This window comes from Orcinus orca, chromosome 9 (genome assembly GCF_937001465.1).
Source record: "Orcinus orca chromosome 9, mOrcOrc1.1, whole genome shotgun sequence".
NCBI lineage: Eukaryota > Metazoa > Chordata > Mammalia > Artiodactyla > Delphinidae > Orcinus > Orcinus orca.
Genome location: NC_064567.1, coordinates 60,082,701 through 60,106,098, shown reverse-complemented (window position 1 = coordinate 60,106,098; position 23,398 = coordinate 60,082,701). Strand labels below are relative to the sequence as shown.

The window sequence follows — 23,398 nt, the reverse complement described above, 5'->3', positions numbered from 1 at the left end:
AAAGACACATGTACCCCAACATTCACTGCACCACTATTTCCAAGAGCCAGGACCTGGAAACAACCTAAATGTCCAAAAACAGATGACCGGATAAAGATGTGGTACATATATACAATGAAATATTACTCAACCATAAAAAGGATGAAATTGGGTCATTTGTAGAGATGTGGATGGACACAGAGTCTGTCATACAGAGTGAAGTCAGAAAGAGAAAAACAAATATTGTATATTAACACATATATGTTGAATCTAGAAAAATGGTACAGATGAACCTATATGCAGGGTAGGAATAGAGACGCAGACGTAGAAAACGGACATGTGGACACAGCAGGGGAAGGGGAGGGTGGGACGAATTGGGAGATTAGGATTGACATATATACACGACCATGTGTAAAAGAGATAGCTAGTGGGAACCTGCTGTATAGCACAGGGAGCTCAGTTTGGTGCTCTGTGATGACCTAGATGGGTGGGATAGGGTGTGGGGTGGGAGGGAGGTCCAAGAGGGAGAAGATATATGTATATATATAGCCGATTCACTGCGTTGTACAGCAGAAACTTACACACATTGTAAAGCAACTATGCTCCAATAAAAAAAAGAAGTTTAAAAAAAAAAAGACCCCACACTTCCACTGCAGGGGGCACAGGTTAGATCCCTGGGTGGGGAACCAAGATCCCACATGCCGCACGCCACGGCCAAAAAATATATATATATAGATCAAAAAAAGCTACTATAAATGGAGATAAAAATACAGTACCTGTTAAAATATTGTGGCTTAAATATTTATACAATTCCAATACAAAAAATATTGATTTGAAAATATCCTCCATCGAGCAGAATTTGCCCGGAGCTCCTTTGATATCTCAACATTTATAGAAAGTTTTCTCAATTAAAGAAGTCAACAATTCAAATGCATTAGCCATAAAATGTAACTTTGATAAAGCTTGTTGCAAGCAATTGTAAGAAAACAATTAACAAAACCATATTGCAAAACCTATATTCTTCAGAAAAAATGACACATTACAGACAACAACATCTAAAAAAAAAAGTACTTTAATATATCCCAAGAGTAATTACTCTATTTATCTTCTTTTTGTAATGGTCATATAATCATTATAAAGGCCATGTTTTTGGCCTTAAACAGATATATATAATTCTCACATTTTAAAAACTTATTTTTGAGAACAGTTTTCATAAAGAACTATTTTATAGCTATATCAATATAATAAACCAAATTTATAAGTCAGTAAGTATACATTTCAGATGTGTACGTGTGTTTTATGATTTTATTTTAGTACTTCTAAACTTCCAAGTGTCCCACTTTTAACAAATTATACAATCAAATTCAGACATAAGATAAAACTGCACATTGAAAAAGACCAGATCAACTATACTTCAATAAAAAATTTTAAAAAGTTTAATGAACATCAATATGTAAAAATAGGAGGAACGGGGAAGATGGCAGAACAGTAGGACGCGGAGATCACCTTCCTCCCCACAGATACATTAGAAATACATCTACACGTGGAACTGCTCCTATAGAACACCTGCTCAATGCTGGCAGAAGACCTCAGACTTCCCAAAAGGCAAGAAACTCCCCAGGTACCTGGGTAGGGCAAAAGAAAAAACAAAAACAAAAGAATAGGAAGAGGACCTGCACAAATGGAAGGGAGCTGTGAAGGAGGAAAGGTTTCCACACACTAGGAAGCCCCTTCGCGGGCAGAGACTGCGGGTGGCGGAGGGGTGGGAGAAGCTTTGGAGCCGCGGAGGAGAGCGCAGCAACAGGGGTGTGGAGGGCAAAGCGGAGAGATTACCGCACAGAGAATCGGTGCCGACCAGCACTCACCAGCCCAAGAGGCTTCTCTTCTCACCCGCCGGGGCTCGGATTTCGGTTGGATCCCAGGGAGAGGACTGGGGTTGGCAGCGTGAACACAGCCTGAAAGGGTTAGTGCACCACGGCTAGCCGAGAGGGAGTCCGGGTAAAAGTCTAGAGCTGCCGAAGAGGCAAGAGACTTTTTCTTCCCTCTTTCTTACCTGGTGCGCGAGTAGAGGGTAGATTAAGAGCGCTGCTTAAAGGAGCTCCAGACTGGCGCGAGCCGCGGCTAACAGCACGGACCCCAGAGCTGGGCATGAGACGCTAAGGCTGCTGCTGCCGCCACCAAGGGGCCTGTGTGCGAGCACAGGTCACTATCCACACCTCCCCTCCCGGGAGCCTGTGCAGCCCGCCACTGCCAGGGTCCCGGGATCCAGGGACAACTTCCCTGGGAGAACGCACAGCGCACATCAGGCTGGTGCAACGTCACGCCAGCCTCTGCCGCCGCAGGCTTGCCCTGCATCCATACCCCTACCTCCCCCGGCCTGAGTGAGCCAGAGCCCCGAAGCAGTGGCTCCTTTAACCCCGCCCTGTCTGAGCGAAGAACAGACGCCCTCAGGCGACCTACACGTAGAGGCGGGGCCAAATCCAAAGCTGAACCCAGGGAGCTGTGCAAAGAAAGTGAAATCTCTCCCAGCAGCCTCAGAAGCAGCAGATTAAAGCTCCACAATCAACCTGATGTACCCTGCATCTGTGGAATACCTGAATAGACAACGAATCATCCCAAATTGAGGAGGTGGACTTTGAGAGCAAGATTTATTATTTTTTCCTCTTTTCCTCTTTTTGTGAGTGTGTATGTGTATGCTTCTCTGTGAGATTTTGTCTGTATAGCTTTGCTTTCACCATTTGTCCTTGGGTTCTGTCCGTCCGTTTTCTTTTTAATTAAAAAAATTTTTTTTCTTAATTATTATTTTAATAACTTTATTTTTTATCTTTATTTTATTTTATCCTCTTTCTTCCTTCCTTCCTTCTCCTTTCTTTTTTTCCCTTTCTTTCTTTCTCTTTCTTTCTTTCCTTCTTCCTTCCTTCCTTCCTTCCCCTCCCAGCTCCATGTAATATCAAATGGCGAAAATCTCCCAGAGATCTCCATCTCAAAGCCAACACCCAGCTTCACTCAATGACCAGCAAGCTACAGTGCTAGACACCTTACGCCAAACAACTAGCAAGACAGGAACACAGCCCCATCCATTAGCAGAGAGGCTGCCTAAAATCATAATAAGGCCACAGACACCCCAAAACACACCACCAGACGTGGACCTGCCCACCAGAAAGACAAGATCCAACCTCATCCACCAGAACACAGGCACCAGTCCCCTCCACCAGGAAGCCTACACAACCCACTGAACCAACCTTAGCCACTGGCGACAGACACCAAAAACAACGGGAACTACGAACCTGCAGCCTGCAAAAAGAGACCCCAAACACAGTAAGATAAGCAAAATGAGAAGACAGAAAAACACACAGCAGATGAAGGAGCAAGATAAAAACCCACCAGACCTAACAAATGAAGAGGAAATAGGCAGTCTACCTGAAAAAGAATTCAGAATAATGATAGTAAAGATGATCCAAAATCTTGGAAATAGAGAAAATGCAAGAAACATTTAACAAGGACCTAGAAGAACTAAAGAGGAAACAAGCAAGGACGAACAATACAATAAATGAAATGAAAAATACTCTAGAAGGGATCAATAGCAGAATAACTGAGGCAGAAGAACAGATAAGTGACCTGGAAGATAAAATAGTGGAAATAACTACTGCAGAGCAGAATAAAGAAAAAAGAATGAAAAGAACTGAGGACAGTCTCAGAGACCTCTCGGACAACATTAAACGCACCAACATTCGAATTATAGGTCCCAGAAGAAGAAGAGAAAAAGAAAGGGACTGAGAAAATATTTGAAGAGATTATAGTTGAAAACTTCCCTAATATGGGAAAGGAAATAATTAATCAAGTCCAGGAAGCACACAGAGGTCCCATACAGGATAAACCCAAGGAGAAACACGCCAAGACACATATTAATCAAACTATCAAAAATTAAATGCAAAGAAAACATATTAAAAGCAGCAAAAAAACAACAAATAAGACACAAGGGAATTCCCATAAGGTTAACAGCTGATCTTTCAGCAGAAACTCTGCAAGCCAGAAGAGACAGGCAGGACATATTTAAAGTGATGAAGGAGAAAACCTACAACCAAGATTACTCTACCCAGCAAGGATCTCATTCAGATTCGACAGAGAAATTAAAACCTTTACAGACAAGCAACTGCTGAGAGAGTTCAGCACCACCAAACCAGATTTACAACAAATGCTAAAGGAACTTCTCTAGGCAAGAAACACAAGAGAAGGAAAAGACCTACAATAACAAACCCAAAACAGTTAAGAAAATGGGAATAGGAACATACATATCAATAATTACCTTAAATGTAAATGGATTAAATACTCCCACCCAAAGACATAGACTGGCTGAATGGACACAAAAACAAGACCCATATATACGCTGTCTACAAGAGACCCACTTCAGACCTAGGGACACATACAGACTGAAAGTGAGGGGATGGAAAAAGATATTCCATGCAAATGGAAATCAAAAGAAAGCTGGAGTCGCAATTCTCATATCAGACAAAATAGACTTTAAAATAAAGACTATTACAAGAGACAAAGAAGGACACTACATAATGATCAAGGGATCGATCCAAGAAGAAGATATAACAATTGTAAATATTTATGCACCCAACATAGGAGCACCTCAATACATAAAGCAAATACTAACAGCCATAAAAGGGGAAATCGACAGCAACACATTCATAGTAGGGGACTTTAACACTCCACTTTCACCCATGGACACATCATCCAAAATGAAAATAAATAAGGAAACACAAGCTTTAAATGATATATTAAACAAGATGGACTTAATTGATAGTTATAGGACATTCCATCCAAAAACAACAGAACACACATTTTTCTCAAGTGCTCATGGAACATTCTCCAGGATAGATCATATCTTGGGTCACAAATCAAGCCTTGGTAAATTTAAGAAAATTGAAATTGTATCAAGTATCTTTTCCAACCACAATGCTATGAGACTAAGTATCACTTACAGGAAAAGATCTGTAAAAAATACAAACACATGGAGGCTAAACAATATACTACTTAATAACGAAGTGATCACTGAAGAAATCAAGAGGAAATCAAAAAATACCTAGAAACAAATGACAATGGAGACATGACGACCCAAAACCTATGGGATGCAGCAAAAGCAGTTCTAAGAGGGAAGTTTATAGCAATACAATCCTACGTTAAGAAACAGGAAACATCTTGAATGAACAACCTAACCTTGCACCTAGAGCAATTAGAGAAAGAAGAACAAAAAAACCCCAAAGTTAGCAGAAGGAAACAAATCATAAAGATCATATCAGAAATAAATAAAAAAGAAATGAAGGAAACGATAGCAAAGATCAATAAAACTAAAAGCTGGTTCTTTGAGAAGATAAACAAAATTGATAAACCATTAGCCAGACACATCAAGAAAAAAAGGGAGACTACTCAAATCAATAGACTTAGAGGGCTTCCCTGGTGGCGCAGTGGTTGAGGGTCCGCCTGCCTTTGCAGGGGATACGGGTTCGTGCCCCGGTCCAGGAGGATCCCACATGCCGCAGAGCACCTGGGCCCGTGGGCCATGGCCGCTGGGCCTGCGCGTCCGGAGCCTGTGCTCCGCAACGGGAGAGGCCGCAGCAGTGAGAGGCTTGCGTACCGCAGAAAAAAGAAAAAAAAAAAATAGAATTAGAAACGAAAAAGGAGAAGCAACAACTGACTGCAGAAATACAAAAGATCATAGAGTACTACAAGCAACTCTATGCCAATAAAATGGACAACCTGGAAGAAATGGAAAAATGCTTAGAAATGCACAACCTGCCAAAACTGAATCAGGAAGAAATAGAAAATATGAACAGACCAATCACAAGCACTGAAATTGAAACCGTGATTAAAAATCTTTCAACAGGGCTTCCCTAGTGGCGTAGTGGTTGAGAGTCCGCCTGACAATGCAGGGGATATGGATTCATGCCCCGGTCCAGGAAGATCCCACATGCCGTGGAGCGGCTAGGCCCATAAGCCATGGACGCTGAGCCTGCATGTCCAGAGCCTGTTGCTCCATGACGGGAGAGGCCACAACAATAAGAGGCCCGCGTACAGCAAAAAAAAAAAAAGAAACTACAATGAGATATCATCTCACACCGGACAGAATGGCCATCATCAAAAAATCTAGAAACAATAAATGCTGGAGAGGGTGTGGAGAAAAGGGAACACTTTTGCACTGCTGGTGGGAACGCGAATTGATACAGCCTCTATGGAGAACAGTATGGAGATTCCTTAAAAAACTAAAAATAGAACTACCATATGACCCAGCAATCCCACTACTGGGCATATACCCTGAGAAAACCATAATTCAAAAAGAGTCATGTACCAAAATTTTCATTGCAGCTCTATTTACAAGAGCCAGGACATGGAAGCAACCTAAGTGTCCATCATCGGATGAATGGATAAAGAAGATGTGGCACATATATACAATGGAATATTACTCAGCCATAAAAAGAAACGAAATTAAGTTATTTGTAGTGAGGTGGATGGACCTAGAGTCTGTCATACGGAGTGAAGTAAGTCAGAAGGAGAAAGACAAATACCGTATGCTAACACATATATATGGAATCCAAGAAAAAAAAAATGTCATGAAGAACCTAGGGGTAAGACGCGAATAAAGACACAGACCTACTAGAGAATGGACTTGAGGATATGGGGAGGGGGAAGGATAAGCTGGGAAAAAGTGAGAGAGTGGCATGGACATATATACACTACCAAATGTAAAATAGATAGCTAGTGGGAAGCAGCCGCATAGCACAGGGAGATCAGCTCGGTGCTTTGTGACCGCCTAGAGGGGTGGGAGGGAGGGAGATGCAAGAGGGAAGAGATATGGGAACATATGTGTATGTATAACTGATTCACTTTGTTATAAAGCAGAAACTAACACACCATTGTAAAGCAATTATTCTCCAATAAAGATGTTAAAAAAATATGTAAAAATAAAATAGCTTCTTGATACACATCATTTAAAAAAAAACCAGAATGTTACTAACCAAAACAAAAATTGCCATGTTATTCCCCCCTCTCTTTTTTAACTAGATCATCTATCACCTAGTGTTCAAAAAACAAACAAACAAAATACCTTGGTCTATTTATATTTTCACAAAATTTCCATGTTTATTTTGATGTTTTTCAGGTCATTGTTCTTCTAATTCATGCTTTCAGAAGTAATCTACCATAACTATGTAAAAGCTGCATACTCTTTAAAATTTTATGCAAAGTATACTGCTTTATAAGAACCACAAACATCAACTCAAACACAATAATGTATTTGGTAGCTATCTGCCTTGTAAGATTGTGAACTCCAGCAAATGAAGATTACATCTGGTGAATTTTTTTTTAACACTATCAATTATCATTGTTGAGGGCACTATGTGAAGCATGGTAAATATTTAACAAACATACAGAATGAATGAATCTCTCTTTTTTTTTTTTTTTTGCCACACTGTGCAGCATGATATTAGTTCCCCATCCAGGGATTGAACCCTAACCCCCTACATTGGGAGTTTGGAGTCTTAACCACTGGACCGCCAGGGAAGGCCCCAGAATGAATGAATTTCTTAAATTAATAAAGGGAAGATTTCAGAGAAGACCTGACAGTGATAGAGAAGGGAGGCAAAAAACAAAACAGTCAAGAGAGCATGAGGTGCATTCACACAAAAGAATGTACGTTGAATCGATTCCTTAATTTCTAACATAAAGTTGAATAAAAGTCCACATATTTGGTTTCACACATTTATCTATAAATAGTAAATAACTGAACTCAATCTCCGCTAAACTGGCTTACTAAGAAAAAAGACATTTACCAAAACAAGTATTTAAAACACTATTCAGGGGCTTCCCTGGTGGCGCAGTAGTTGAGAGTCTGCCTGCCAATGCAGGGGACACGGGTTCGAGCCCTGGTCTGGGAGGATCCCACATGTCGCGGAGCAACTAAGCCCCGTGAGCCATAATTACTGAGCCTGCGCATCTGGAGCCTGTGCTCCACAACAAGAGACGCCACGATAGTGAGAGGCCCGCGCACCGCGATGAAGAGTGGCCCCCGCTTGCCACAACTAGAGAAAGCCCTCGCACAGAAACGAAGACCCAACACAGCCATAAATAAATAAATAAATAAATAAATAAATAAATAAATAAATAAATAAATAAATAAATAAATAAAACGCTATTCAGGGGAGACCCATGAAACCTTCAAAAATGAATTTAAATTATATAAAAGAAATCAGGAAAAAAATTATTCTTTTTAAAATTTTAAAAGTAGTGAAAACATTTACAATGTTCAAAATACCAATAACTATCTCTATCAGACAATACAAGTGTGAAAATTACTAGCAGAAATGTGAAAAGACACTATTTCAGGTAAAACTGAAATACAAAGTTTTCTGAATTTCATTCAGTAATGTGTTTCCAGATATCTTCTGCCATCATGTGGAAATTTTTGAAATTACACTTACACAAAAAATTCCTGTATCTGACTGGAGTATTCCAGTCAATACTAGAAGGAATGAATGAATCTGGTTGTAAACAAGGTAAATATTCTTAGAAGAATTTAGTGAAAATGACCATGCACAGTTGCTCCTAGTTTCTCTCTTCTTCTGGAGAGAAGATGGTGTTCATTATAGCTTAAGGAAACTGCATGACAGACACCCAACTTCTTTTTCTGTTTCCAAGATTCTTAGCAATTATGCCTGTCCTAGGACTCTCCCAGTTCATGATCTTAAATTTCCTAAATACTCTTTAATTATCTCTCTCCATTCTTAGGCACTTAAAACACTATATTAAATGGAAAAAGAAAAAAAATATATATATATATATAAAACTGAACCAGGACATCCCTGGTGGTGCAGTGGTTAAGAATCCGCCTGCCAATTTAGGGGACACGGGTTAGAGCCCTGATCCGGGAAGATCCCACATGCCGCAGAGCAGCTAAGCCCGTGCGCCACAACTAAGCCTGTGCTCTAGAGCCCATGAGCTACAACTACTGAGTCCGTGTGCCACAACTACTGAAGCCCACACACCTAGAGCCTGTGCACTGCAACAAGAAAAGCCACCACAATGAGAAGCCCACGCACTGCAACGAAGAGTAGCCCCCACTTGCCGCAACTAGAGAAAGCCTGCGTGAAGCAACCAAGACCCAACGCAGCCAAAAATAAATTAATTAATTAATTAAAAAAAAAACCTGAACCAGCTATTCATGCATTCATATGCCTACTGACCTGACAGCATATCTAGATAAAAACATGGATTAAAGTGCCTGGAATAAGCCTAGTACACTATGAAATATAACACTGAATTCTCATTTATTTATGAAATACAATTTAAGAATTCCCATAATCAGGCTAAAAGCCTTTGCTTAAACTATTAATCTTTATAAACTATAATTCACATATTTGGTTAACTTTTTATCCAACATGTTTGGTCTTCATCTGAAAAATCACACATTTTTCTTTTGGAGGAAAAAACCAAGATTTACTGAGCATCTATCATAAGCAAAATACTGTCCTAGGAGCTTTAAGGTACACAAAGATACATGAAACATAGTTTTCGTCCTCAAGCAATTTACCCTCTACTAGCACCAAAAAGGATGTACACAAATAATTATAATACACTGTAGAAAGCATGAAGAAGACAAAAATACAAAATAATGTTTTAGAAAATTAGAAGACAGAGTTTTGCTTTTTACTGGGAGAATTAATCAAGAAACAGTTGATAGCAAAGGATTGGAGCTGTTATGAAAGAGATTTTAGGATTTGGCTATACAGAAAAAGACAGGAAAACATTTAGGGCAAATGAATAGTGAGGCCAAGACAACTTAAGGCCACATTCTCTGTTGAGTATGACTAGAACTTAGGAAACTTGAAAAAGAATATTGAGATGTAAGGTAGGAAAAACATATTCAAGTCAGATTTTGCATAGTTTTTAACTTGGGTTCAAGAGAGGTCAATCGGAAAATAGTGATGGCTTTTTACGAGGGCAATAATATGATCAGCTTGTGTTTTATAAGCTGACATTTAAAAGGGACTAAAGGCAAGCTTATTTATGAAATTACTACAAACATCCAGAGGCAAAGAGAATGGAGACAACAGGTCAGAGTTCTGATATGGTAAAAGGAATCAACCAGATTTGGAAACTAACTGGATATGGAAGATAGGAAAGAAGGAAGAATTAAGAATAATGAAATTACAAAATTTGTTTTCAGTACCTTCAAAACTCCTTCCTATCAAAGCTCCTTCCTACCACACACTACAGCTAAAATAGTTAACACTTATTGAGAACTTACCATGTACAAGGCAACTATTGTGCATATATTATCTTATTTCATCCTTAACCTTTGAAGTAAGTACTGTTGGTATTCCCATTTCACTGATGAGGAAACTGAGGCTTGGAGTGATTAATCAAATTATCCATTCACACAGTAAGTAGCTGGATGTTAATCAATGTCATTGTTAATCATTAAAGTGTTAGCTGCCAATAATTTAAAATGGAATCTCTCATAGGGTAATTATATTTTAAAAAGAAACTCAAAGATAAAAAGATCTTCAAAATCCAACAGAACAGAGTCAGAATAAGGAACAGCAAGTGACAGGGTAGATATACTGGTTAGAGAACTGCCTAACAATCATAAATTGAATGGCTAAGGGAAAGAGAAGTTTCCTCCTGTAATCACACCACTCTGTTTGCCCTGCTGTCAGAAGACCAACATTCTCAACTACTACTCTTTAGAGTACAATGAGTCTTCTTCTATCTTATACAGACATGTACCACACTTATGAACTCCTTACAGATACTGACCATTAATCTCTGTATCCCCTGAAAAATAGTAGGCATTGAATGAATCAGTGAACAAATAAACTCAGTTGGGCTCCTCCTGTCTAGTCCTCCCAGCCTCACACAATTCAAGACCTACATTTGGAACAATTTCTCCATGTCCCACCTTGAACTTGTTGCTTAAACCTCTCCTCCTGATTCTTTGCTTTCTTTCCAGTTTTTGTCCTTAATAATGTCGTCTAGATTATCCCTGACACTCAACTTGTTAAGGCCATGAACAAACAAATGGCTGGCCTTATTTATATTAGAAGACGTGTCTCTACTAGATCCCAGGACATTTTCAAGGGTTCTCTAACCCACTGACTTCTTCCTCAGTTATCGAGGAAAGGCTTTACTTTCCATGGAATCAAACAGTACCCATGTTAAATCATGAGGGCTTCTCCTTTGACTGACTATCCAATACGTTGTGCAGCTGGTCTAAGAGATGGGGCCAAGTTCCCAATGCTCTAGACTTTAATTTGTATATACTTTCCCAAAGAAACAGTATAACAAATAGTAGTAAGGCTCCCAGACAGCCCTGCAGAAAAAGTCTATTTAACCACAGTACAGTTAAAATATTACACAATGGCAATTATATTTTTATTTTTTCATCATAAATATACCACATTTATGCTATACTGTGGACTAAATAGCTGTTTATGGTTAATACTGGTTAACAAGATTTCAGTATCCAAACTAAAAGAAGGATGAGTTATCTATCATCCAAGTATCAAGCAGAGGAGTAAACTGCTGGGTATCACCCAACTACAGTTAAGTAGAAAGCTAACAAACATAATTAAAAGCAACATACACATCTACCTCTGTAAGTACAGACTAAGATAAAGCAAAATTTTTAAAGACAAAAATCATTAAGATTTGAGATTCCAGTTATGCTTTTAAGAAAAGATAAAACTACTAAATAGCTTTTTAAACTTTATATAACTTCACACTAGCTCTATTACTATTTAAGAAAATATACTTTAAAAATATACTACAGTTCAATCTTAACATATGAACTTCTTGCCACCCCTTAATTAAAGGTGCAGAGCATATTTTGATAGCAAAATGCTATCTAAAATATGCTTTAGTTGAAAAGAATAGAACTAAAATAATCTGGTATGTCTTACTTATCAAAAGTGCCAAATCTGAATTTGTTCTTCACAAACAGAAATTAAATTTTTTTCTTTTTAGACACATGCATCGACATTTGTAGACAAACCCTATTTAAAACAAATTTCATGTATGCAAATGCAGGTTTACACAAAGAAGGAAATTATGGGCTGATTATTCATTTTACAAAAGGATTAACAAAAGAATTTCTTTAAATAGTTAATCTGCCAGTATACTTAAAATACAGTTAAAATTTTTTAAAATCAACTTATAAACAACTTTTCAGAAATGCACTCATAGCATAAAAGTAGTTACAAAAGTATCAAGCTTCCAAAACGTTATTACAATCTTTGTCCCAATCGCTTGACTAACCTAGCAGGTGACACAAAAAGATTAAATACAATAGCTGAAAATGGCACAGAAAAGCAAATTTTATATAGTTCTTAACTATATATATGTATGTCTACCATAATCATTAATACTGGTTTCTTGTTAACTGTTTCTTTACTGCGTGCAGTAAAATTGCACGCAGAGGCTAGCAAACAATGAATCAATACGGCTGAAGGTGACCTAAGAAACCACAGAGCAAAGGGTCTTCTCTGCCTTCATTGTGCAGGCAAGCCAGAGGTACAAAAGAAGAAAAATCCAAGAGATCCCATCAGCGTTGCAGCTTGTTTTTGATTTTTCCTTTGCAGTTTTCTAAGAAGTGCTCTGAGATACAGAAGACAATCTCTGGGAAAAGGAAATCCAAATCTGATGACCCAGAAATGGAGCATTGTGGAAGAACTAAGAGAAGCAGGAAGGACCTAATGCTCCCGAGTAGCCACTACTGGGAGTGTTCTGTTCAGAGTTCCACCCTGAGATCAAATCCACAAACCCTGGCACCTCCACTGAAGACCAAACAGATGTGGAGTAATCCGAGAGCAAAAGAAGCAGCCTTACAATAATAAGGTAGTGAGGCTGAAGGAGAAATAGGAAAAAGGTTTAGCCAACTCAGGAAAATCTGACGGTGCAAAGGAGACAGATGTTGCCTAAAAAACGGAAGATGAAGAGGATGACAGGAGGAAGAAGGGGGTTGAGAAAGAGGAGGATAGAGAAATAAACTTGAGTATCTAACTCCACATGAATTCCAGAGTAGGGAAAAATACAACAAACTTCTCTGAGATGGCTCTGCCCTCATTAGATTTAATTACAAAATTCGAATATAATCATATTGCAGTCTCTAGAAGTGTACTAGAAATTTTAAGTAATTTACATGAAGTAGCCAAGGTCGTTATTAGTACCCTGAAACTGTATCAAAGTTGTATATATTTCCAAATATTTTAAAATAAGACGTTTTTCTCACTCTGTGCATCTTGCTTAGCCTAGTAAAGGCATTTAAATATGTTTATGGTGTTTTTTAAGTGGTGTTAACTATGGTTATTGGCTAGAAATCCTGCATTATCAACTGTACGTACTTATACCTTATAGAATGAATAAGTAGGCAGCCAGGCTGGTAAGTGTGAGGCAGTGAACAAGCTACCTTTTGGAGGGGTTAGAGCTTTGGGTCTGTGCTGTGAGGCTAGACCCATTGATGCTGCATGCTGATGTTATTATAGTTGTTTGTTTGTTTATAAATTTATTTATTTATTTATTTTGGCTGCATTGGGTCTTCGTTGCTGCGTGTGGGCTTTCTTTTTAGTTGCAGCGATCCGGGGCTACTCTTCGTTGCAGTGCTCTGGCCTCTCATTAAGGTGGCTTCTCTTGTTGCGGCGCATGGGCTCTAGGTGCGTGGGCTTCAGCAGTTGTGGCACATGGGCTCAGCAGTTGTGGCTCACGGGCTGTAGAGCACAGACTCAGTAGTTGTGGCACACGGGCTTAGCTGCTCCGTGGCATGTGGGATCTTCCCCAGACCGGGGCTCGAACCCACGTCCCCTGCATTGGCACCACTGCACCACCGGGGAAGCCCTATAGTTGTTTTTATATATACGTATTTGCCATGCCATCAGCTGCCATTCTTAGTGTGGAAAGGGGAAAGTTCCTATGAGAAGTGTGTGATTTTTTTTTTATTCAATGGGATAGTTTTAAACAAACTAGACAACTTCATCTGCAGCAAAATGAAGAGTCCTGCAGCAAAGTCCAGAAAGCTTTGCTACTTAAACATACAATATACAACATTCTGCTATTTTTTTATGTTTATAATGATGAAATGTTTTTTGGAAAAAAATAGGCCATGTTTAAAATCTATTCAAATAAAGCATAAATATTTTAGCGTTTGAAAGCTTAGAAGTCAAAATTCAATCTATTTTAGAAATGCTCCAAGTTTACTAATTTAGGATTAGGGAAGACCAAAAACTTCTAAATAAGATAAATATGATCCTCCCTTGGGAACTGAGCTAAAAAAATCACACAATGGGAAACATCTGAATTCTCTCAGGCCCAGAAGACCAATTAGGTAGCTTAATCTATCAACACACTGATAATAATAATAATGCTTTGGCAGGAAAAAATGTGCTTAAAATAAAAATAAAGTATCAAGAGGGGGCAAACTTCCTAATGTGTGTTCAGCACTGTCCAGGAAAAAAGGGCAGTGAAGCATGAGGACCCACAATGTTTTCTACTGTAAACTAAACAGATGTTTTCTACTACAAGGCCTGATGAAAAATCTCTCATGCCTACCCAGTTCCCATTATTTTAATTCCGTGTTTACCAGGCAACCTTCTAAACATTAATTCAGTTTCCTAGAAAGCTTAATAGAGGTCCACAATCCCTTACTTGCAATTCTGAAGTCAAAGAAGTTTCAAAAAACAAAAGCTGTTTCAGAACTCATCTGGTAGCAAATCCGGACCTAAATGGATTATGTGAAGCATTTATTTACTCTGCTTAATATGAACAGTCAAATGCTTTACTGCAGAAATATTAATGTACTTGATTACAGGGTACCACTCCAGATCCCACAGGGGTGTGTCTTAAAATTCAATCATATTCCTTCTTACCTTTCTAAAATCTAAAAAATTCTAAATTCTGAGACATCTCTGAAAGAAGTGTCCCTGGATCTAAATATGAATATTCTGACTCCTGGAAAAGGAGAGCCCTCTTCATCGGCCCCCACTCCCCAACCCATAGAAATCAGCATTCTAGCTTATACTTCAGTATTACATAAATTTAGTTAGTGTGAATCTGAAGTCAATATTCGATCATCTCTGAGTATGCTGATAAAGTCCAATTCCAAATGTACAAGATCAATTACCAGAACTTACAATGACAATCTTGGGTGGCACAAACCTACCTAGAATCTCCTTCCTAAGCCTACTGGTTTCCAAGCCACCTTCCATCCTCTCTCTGTCTCACTTGCCAGAAGACAAACCAACAGTTAACCAATTTCCTCTGCCAGTCCTAATACACCGTCAGCCTTCATGCAACCTTCTACAATACTTAGAAAAAGGTAAAAAATTAAAATAGATTTCTAACAGTTATTAAGTAGCAACTTAATTTTCATTAAATGAAGTTATTGGAGAATTATGACTATTTAAGTATGATCTCTAAGAAATTAACATGAGAAGATTCTTCACGTTGCTTAAAAAGACTTAAAACTACACCAGATAGATGGCCCTGATGACTCTTTTCTGATCTCAGTTTACAGCCCTAAAGATTCTAAATTCTAAATATGTCTTCTAGTGGTTAAGGAAAAAACAGTAACTAGATCAAGTTTAATTTTTAATCTATACATGTTTATTCTTTCCCAGCAATGCTTTGTAGTTTTCAGTGTACAGGTCTGAACATCCTTTGTCTGAATTTTCCCTAAGCATTTCATATTTTTTGATGGTAAGTGATATTTAAAAAGTTTAATTTCCAAGTTTTCACTGCTAGTATACTGACCATGTATCATACAACCTTGCTAAACTGACTTATTAAATTCCAGAAGTTTTTTAGATCACATCAAATTGTCTACATAATCATATCTCCTGTGAATAAAGGCAGTTTTATTTCTTTTTTTCAATCTGGATGCCTTTTATTTCTTCTCTTATTTCAGTGGCCATTTACAATACTGAATAAAAAAGTCTACACATTTAGATTGTTTTAATTTTACAAAACTCAGCAAGAAATAATTAAGATATATAGCTGACATTATTTATGAAACATGAAGAAGTCTAAGTTTAACCTACAAAATTTAAAGAGCAAAATTAGGAACTATATTTATAAGGTGCTAGTTGACTCAATGTATGTGTTTTCCTGTGCTTTGTGACACAAGATTGGTAACAAAAATGCTGAGTATATCCAACTGCATTGTTTAAAATCACATTTATTGGCTTTCTTATAATTACTAAAGTAGCACATGATCTGGAATTCTGAGGTACAAGAAAGAAAATTATAATCATCCTTAATCCCAGCACCCAAAGATAAACACTGTTTATTTTTAATTGTATCATGAGCAGTTTTCTATACCATTAATTCTTCTGAAACACCATTACTAAGAGCTGCATACTAACCCATCCATCATATGGCTATGTTATAATTTCATTCTTCTGCCATCACTGGACATCTATACTGATTTAAATTTTTCACTATTACCATATACATTCAACACAGAAGTTAAATTCATATATAAATCAGAGAATGACCTCTTATTAGAGTCCCTTTTGCCCATTCCTGTATTAAAGCTGTTAAGTGTTTTCCCAGTCCAAGCTAAGTTCTTTTTATACTAATGCTATCAAGCATCTATCACATTAATCCCAAATACATTCCATTTGCCTTTTATTTTAACTAATTTTTAATTCAGGAATTATTAATTTTATGTTAATGGTAAGTATTACAAAAAGAAATAAAATGTACTGTATTTTTATTGTCCGTGGTATTACTATGGTAACACACAACCCTAAAACTAAAAGAAAAGATTAAAGAGAGAAATCAGTGGTGCCAATGAAAAGTGTAAAGTGGGTTAAGCCGTTTGATATAGTTTTACCTCATCTCCTAATATAATCATATCTTAGAGGTAAAAGAGAATTTTTTGGTCCATCTGTAATTTCAAGGGTAAAATATTACTTCCCCTACTAAGACAACTGAAGCCAAAAATCACACAGGAAATATATGTGCCTGACTAGCACTACAGTTTAACAGTTACATTACAGCAACTTCTATTCTCATGTCATTAATGAAAAAAATCTTTGAGAAAGAAATGTGTCGCAATTAGCACCTTGGGATAATAAACATACAAATAAATCATTACCTAAACATTTCCTAATTATGCTAGAGGTGTATTAGGTAGAAACATGATTTAAAAAAAATCTTCCCTGTCCCTTAGGAAAAATACCAAAAATGGAAAACAAACCAAATATACAAATAAACTGTAATAAGCAAACAAGCAAAATTCAAAGAAAAAATATATAATCATTTTACATTAAACAAAAATTGAATAGTCTTTTGGAAACATTAATTTCCAAAATCTTAACTGATTTTCATGAGGTGAGAGCACAAGATTTTCATCGTACCTAGTTGTGTGGCACCAAACAAGTCATTTTACTTCTACAGGCCTTAGTTTCTTCATCTTTAAAATGAAAACACTGAGAATCCCCAGTTTGAGATGGCAGATTGGAGAAATCACAGAAGCTTATTTCTTATTTCTTCTCCCTTCCAAAACTCCACTGATCTAATAGAAAAACTTTTAAAGGAGCGATCCATAATGACTAAGAAAGGAGCCATTAGAAGCCAAGAGATTTCAGTAAGGTTCTCAAAATGGAAAGCAGGTGGAGAAGTTTAACTAATAAAACAGCCTCAGTAGAAGCAGCCACAGCTTAGAAAACAAAACAGGGAATAACAGCTGAAGATAAAGCCAAACTGCCAGAACCAACTGAACACAAACACCAGGGAGGTAAAGAAAATGAGGAGCAAGAAGCAAATCCAAGGGAGATTTACTGAAACTCTGTGATCCTAAAAGTAATTTTCTAATCAACAAGCCTACCTATATACAGAGTTCTCAGTTTCTTATTGCTTTACTTGTAAATTTGGACAGATGACAAAATTCACAAGATACTTGAAACCTGAAAGACACCAAAATAAAATGAAAAATGTCCCCAGAACAGATAAAGTAAGGAATAGAAAAGAATACATTGCTCTTTATTATAAGCCCTCCCACACTAATTTTTTTAACCACATACATACATTACTTTGGTTTTTCAAAAAAGCTTAAGAGCATTAACCTAAAAAACAAGTTTACTGAAGCAATGTGAAGCCCCTTTCAATCAATTCTAATACTCCCTATGTAAAATTTCAGACATCTGTTCTCATTAAGGAACCGAAAATAATTTATCTCATAAAATAATAGGTAAACCAGTAAAATCAATATTATGCATATATACATAATCCTTTTATTAAATTCTACGGAAAAACTTACTTCAAATTCTTAAGTCTGTGTGGTATATAGACATACACACAGCCCTACACACACACAGATCTGTTTTAGAACCATAACTACTAGCATATTAATACTATCATTCTATTACCATTATTTTAAATCTATAAATTCCAATAACTTTAAAATCACTTAAATAAAAGGACGTACCTCTGTGTTCCAGTAATATAGTATAAAGTCAATAATATTTGCAATGTTGATCAAACTATGATTTTTAAAAACATCTTAAGTTACTTTGTAACATAAGCACTGTTATAACACAACTGACACCAATAAAAGTTCAGTATTTCTAAACAAAAAATATCGTAAAAGCTTCCAAATACTTCAGAAATGAAAAAAAGAAACATTTTATGTCCCAAGGATATACTGTTTCAAATCCTCACCTTCACCCCTTTTTCAACCATTAGTTAAGGACCACAGTATGGCTAAAATTTTTAAAATGGTAAAGCTTAGTGTGGAAAACACACATGTGTGACATATCACCATTCAATAAACCATCACCACCCAATAAACCATCACAAAAACACCACACTGAGTAACATGCGGAATAAACAGTACAACTAAGAGGTTCCCAGATGACTCCCTCATACTTGGTAGATGATCCCCCACACACACAATCAATCCATCTATTGAACAGAGAGGTAATTCATTCCTTTTCTCCCACAAACTAAAATACAAAGTTCAAATCAGGATGTTCAAAACCAACAAAATGAGGTCCTCAAATTAGGTAAGAGAGACGTACAATTATAAAAACTGCAAAATATCCATCCAACCCTTATTATATTAAGTTAAGGAAACTCTAAATATAGATGACATGCAATGTAATCATACATTTTTTTAATCTGATGATCCACTTCAAACTCATAAGATATCCCACATGAGTTACAAATGCACAGTTACATGAAATTTGAAGCATTTCCTCTCTAAAATGAATACAACAAAATAAAACAAAAAAGCAAATATTATGATAAAGACTATCATACAAATCTAAAGTATGTTCCTTTGCAGAAGTAGCTTAGGAACAACTGAGTACAGAAAAAGAAAAGAACAGAACAGTTCCAGCACTACACTACTACCTTCATTCTCTTTAACTCCTAAATGTTAGTGGTCTATCTTTGACCACTATCTATCTAGCTTCCCCCCGTTATACCCAGCCTGGGCACTTTAATTCACACCTTTGGACCATCAATTACAAATAATGAATTCCAAATCTCTATCTCCAGCCACAATCTGTCTCCTGAGTATCAGGGCAAATATATCTCAAAACATCTCCACTTGACTGTCCCACCAGAATTTCTAACACAAAAATGTACCATACTGAACTCATCCTCCACCTCTTCCTCCTATACACTTATTCTGGTTATTGGTATCATATTCCAAAACTTGAGAGTTATCCATTCTATGGCCTCCCCTCTAATTAATCCTGTATCAGTCACCAAGTCAAATCCCATTCTACCTTAAAAAGGGTAACGCAAAAGCCCATACTCTCCATCCTCAACATCTCTGTCTCGATTCAGGCACATACATATGTGGGATTACTACATCTCTCCTAACAGTTCTCCCTACCTTCAATCTGTCTCATTCTTCAATCATTCCTTTCTATTGCTGTTAAAGTGATCTTTCTAGAATATAATTTGAATCATTTTCACCACTGCTTAAAATCTTTCAACGATTCAAAATAAAGACCTAAAATCCTTAACAGAATATCCTGTCTCTTGTCACCTCTTTAGCTTTATCTCTTCCTTATCTCCCATGTAATACACTAAATTCTAAACACATCACTGCATATCCTGGAAAAAGTCATACTGTTTCTTACCTCAATAACTCTGCATAGGTTATTCCCTCTTTCTAGAGTCTTTTTCTTGACAAGGTAACGCTGACCTGCTCAAACCTCAGCTCAGACATTACATGTGGCCTCAGCTTCCTCCATTCCCTCCTTGCCCCTATAGCACTTCAGAGACACCCTTTCATACTATAATCGTCTATTATACTCTAAACTTGTACACCATAAAAGTAAAACACATATATTATTCATTGTGTGTCCTACAATGCCTAGCACTTTGCCTGGCAATAAGTGATCAATAACTATTTAAAGAATGTTTAAGCATTTTGCTTTTTCCAGAAACTTCCACTATAAACCTCCCCCAAGAGACACAGAGCAAAGCAGCTACTTAAGGAAAACAATGGAAACCAGGCAAGAAAGCAACAGACATAAATAAATGGGGCAAAAAAAATGAAAAATTAAACACACGGAGTCTTTTCAAAGTGGCTCCTAAGGAGCTGTGTTTCGTCTCACATTCTAACACAAAGGTCTTCTACTTGCTATTTAATTGTCAACGTTTATTCTAATTTCCCAGAAAACAGTGGTAAGAAGTTCTTCTCTCCACAACTGGGTCGGCGCAGAAAGAAAAATGGAAAGCATTACCTAAAACAGCTATTCTTCAAAACTGAGCATAGTCAGAACTTAGAAGTGTCATAATAAGTAAGACCCCCTGATCTACCCTGCCCCAATTCCACTTTTAACAGTTGTCCCCTAAAAGGCTCCGGAATAAGATTACAAGGGGTATTTTAATAACCAGTTATCAAACATCTCTCCCTGAACTTAACATTTTTTCTCTATGGTAAGGAATCATACAAATTCACTATTTACTCTGTAAATACGCATTTACATTTTTATCCTTAAGATAAAATGAAATACTTTCCTCTTACCTTCCCCCAAAGGTCCTTGAACAGAAATTTCCCCCGATGAATTTGCTCTAACATTTGCCAGTTTTCTGTGATCAGAAGGGAATAGATGAAAGGGAATAGGGAACTCTCCTCCCAATACTGAGTCCTCTCATACTCCTGACCTTTCCCTTCTCTTCTCCAGTGGTATCCATACCCAACTTTGCCTTTTAAAGTAAAGCAAATTCAAGTTCATAAGCAATTTTAGAAGTGTGTGAAAGAATCCTAGAGACCAAATGCCACATAGCACTAGGAGAGTTTTTTGGGTTTTTGTGGGTTTGTTTTTTTTTTTAAGCTGAACACCTGACACCAAGTCTCCTCAGTTGATCAACACATTTTTTTTTAAAAAACAGTTTTTTTAAAATGTCTCTTTCCTCTAGCCTATTACCAATTTATTCTGGGTTCCTACTCTTTCCCTAAAAAGCTTCCCAGTTCTTAGGACCTCCCAAAGTGCCCTTATTTCTTCCCAACATAGAGCTAGACTTCTTCCTGTCCTGCCACAAACTGACTTGGCTTAAAAGATGTCACTTACATTTACATACACTAATTTAGAGGTGCATATTGTAAATACTGTTATGATTTTACAGATAAGAAAATAAGACTAGGAAAAGTGACCTGACATTTAATAAATGCCGGTACCTGAATTTGAATCCAGTTCTTCTGGCTTCAAGACCAAGTTACCATATTAAAAGAGAGCAGTCTGCAGCAGTCTGCATTTTAAGATTCAACTTCCCTGGCTCTAGGCAGCCTCACTACATCTAATACACATAATTTTTAGGCAAGTTCTAAATTTCACCGTTGTCCTAAATGTCCCTCTTGCAAGCGTACATAAGTCTACAATAAAAAATTCTGCAATTCAGTGAAAAAGTTCGGTGTTCACCCTAATGTTCACCCTTTATGATTTTTAAAAAAAAACAACTTCAATAATCTCTATAGCCATCAACTTTTTAGGCTGAAGAATTGCTTACCTCAGTTCTTAAACCAACACTGCTTCATGCTTTCAAATACCTGTCGCTCTAATTGCCAATTTCATTCATTTCTTTATATTTGCAAATAACTAGGGGCAGTGCTGCATGGCTCCCAACCCCACTAAACACTCTAAATGAAACACTCTGAATATCATTTGACTTCACTCAAAAAGGGAGGGGGAAATCAAAGGGTTAATCCCTAATGCATGTGTCTCATTAAGATTTAGTGCAATGAAGCAGAGCAATTCAACAGAATAACGTGACTTGAGACTACGAAGAAACCAACTTTCACCTGACTTACCTCTAACCAGCATTTTTGCCCACCGCTTGTAATTACCCCGGTCTTATCCAATTTCTGTTATCAGTCAACTGAGAATATTATTAAGACCCAACAAAGAGCACTGGGATTTTAAAAATAGTAATTATAGAAACAAGCCTCTAAAACTCTGAAAACTAGTAACGAGAAAACCATTAATTTATCAATAGGCGCTTGCTACGTGCAAGGCACTGGAGGAGACAAAAAAGCTGCCAAACGGTAAGCTCTTTAAGCACCTGACGGTGACTTACTCAATTTTGTAACCTCCATCCTCACCCCTCCAGCGCCTGGCAAAACTTGAACTGAACTGGACACGCTGTTGTAACGGGATGTGCTCCAGCGAGGAACCTGTGGGATAAACAGACCAGCTTGGGACGTAACTTTGGGAAGTATTGTTTGAACGGCTTTGCGCTGTTTAATTCAAACGGAACAGGCTGCCGCTGTGTTCGAGCTCGTGAGGCCCGGGGAAACCAGCCGGGTCAGGCGGCCTCTCCCAGAGACAAACCGGGACACCGCTGAGGGACCTCAAAGATCTGGGGCGAAGAAAAGGGGGCAGTTACTTGCCTCCCATTCCTGCAAGAATCGCTCGGCCTCGTCAGAACCAACGGTCTTATGTCTCCTAAATTCGTCCTTCACGTACTGGTCACCAAGGGCTTTGAGGTCTGGGGGCAGAAGCCGGTGCAGCAGCAAAATGCGCCGATACAAGGCCCGGACACGCGAGACGTGCCGAACAGGCATAACTCCGAGCGTGGACCACAGGCCACGCCTGCGCAGAGAGACCGCGCGCGCCTGCCTCTCCTTACAAGCTGAGTATAAGTAACCCAAATACAAGCGGAAGAGGGCGTGCGACTTGCATCCGGTTGGGTCCGGCCTAATATCAGGACCTTCCGGAAACGCGAGGGGCAGCGGCGGGCAGAAATGGGCCGGTCCTTCTCTGAAAGGGGCGTAGCTTTCGTGGAGCGCCAGCGCAGCGACTACTTAGGGCCTGTGTCTGGGGCGGAGCGGTCGTCCACCGGGAGTCTGGCTTGGGTGCTTGTTACCACTCCGTTACACCCCATCATCTTTTCCATTCATCTTACC

At 38.0% G+C, this 23,398-nt stretch overlaps 1 protein-coding gene across 2 annotated transcripts in view; it reads right to left on the bottom strand.

Annotated features, from left to right (window-relative positions):
• SDHAF3 (succinate dehydrogenase complex assembly factor 3) overlaps nucleotides 1–23,123 on the bottom strand; it is an 82,640-nt gene extending 59,517 nt beyond the window's left edge. Inside the window, exons 1-2 of one of the 2 annotated variants that reach the window (XM_033420450.2) lie at nucleotides 22,883–23,019; nucleotides 21,020–21,201 (exon numbers count right to left, since the gene is read on the bottom strand). In XM_033420450.2, the coding sequence (XP_033276341.1) occupies nucleotides 21,020–21,201; nucleotides 22,883–22,889 (189 nt within the window). In that variant the 5' untranslated portion in view covers nucleotides 22,890–23,019. Of the gene's footprint in view, nucleotides 1–21,019; nucleotides 21,202–22,882 lie in introns of both variants that reach the window. The other variant, XM_004265563.3, reaches the window with a different exon arrangement.
• Nucleotides 23,124–23,398: the final 275 nt, after the last annotated feature.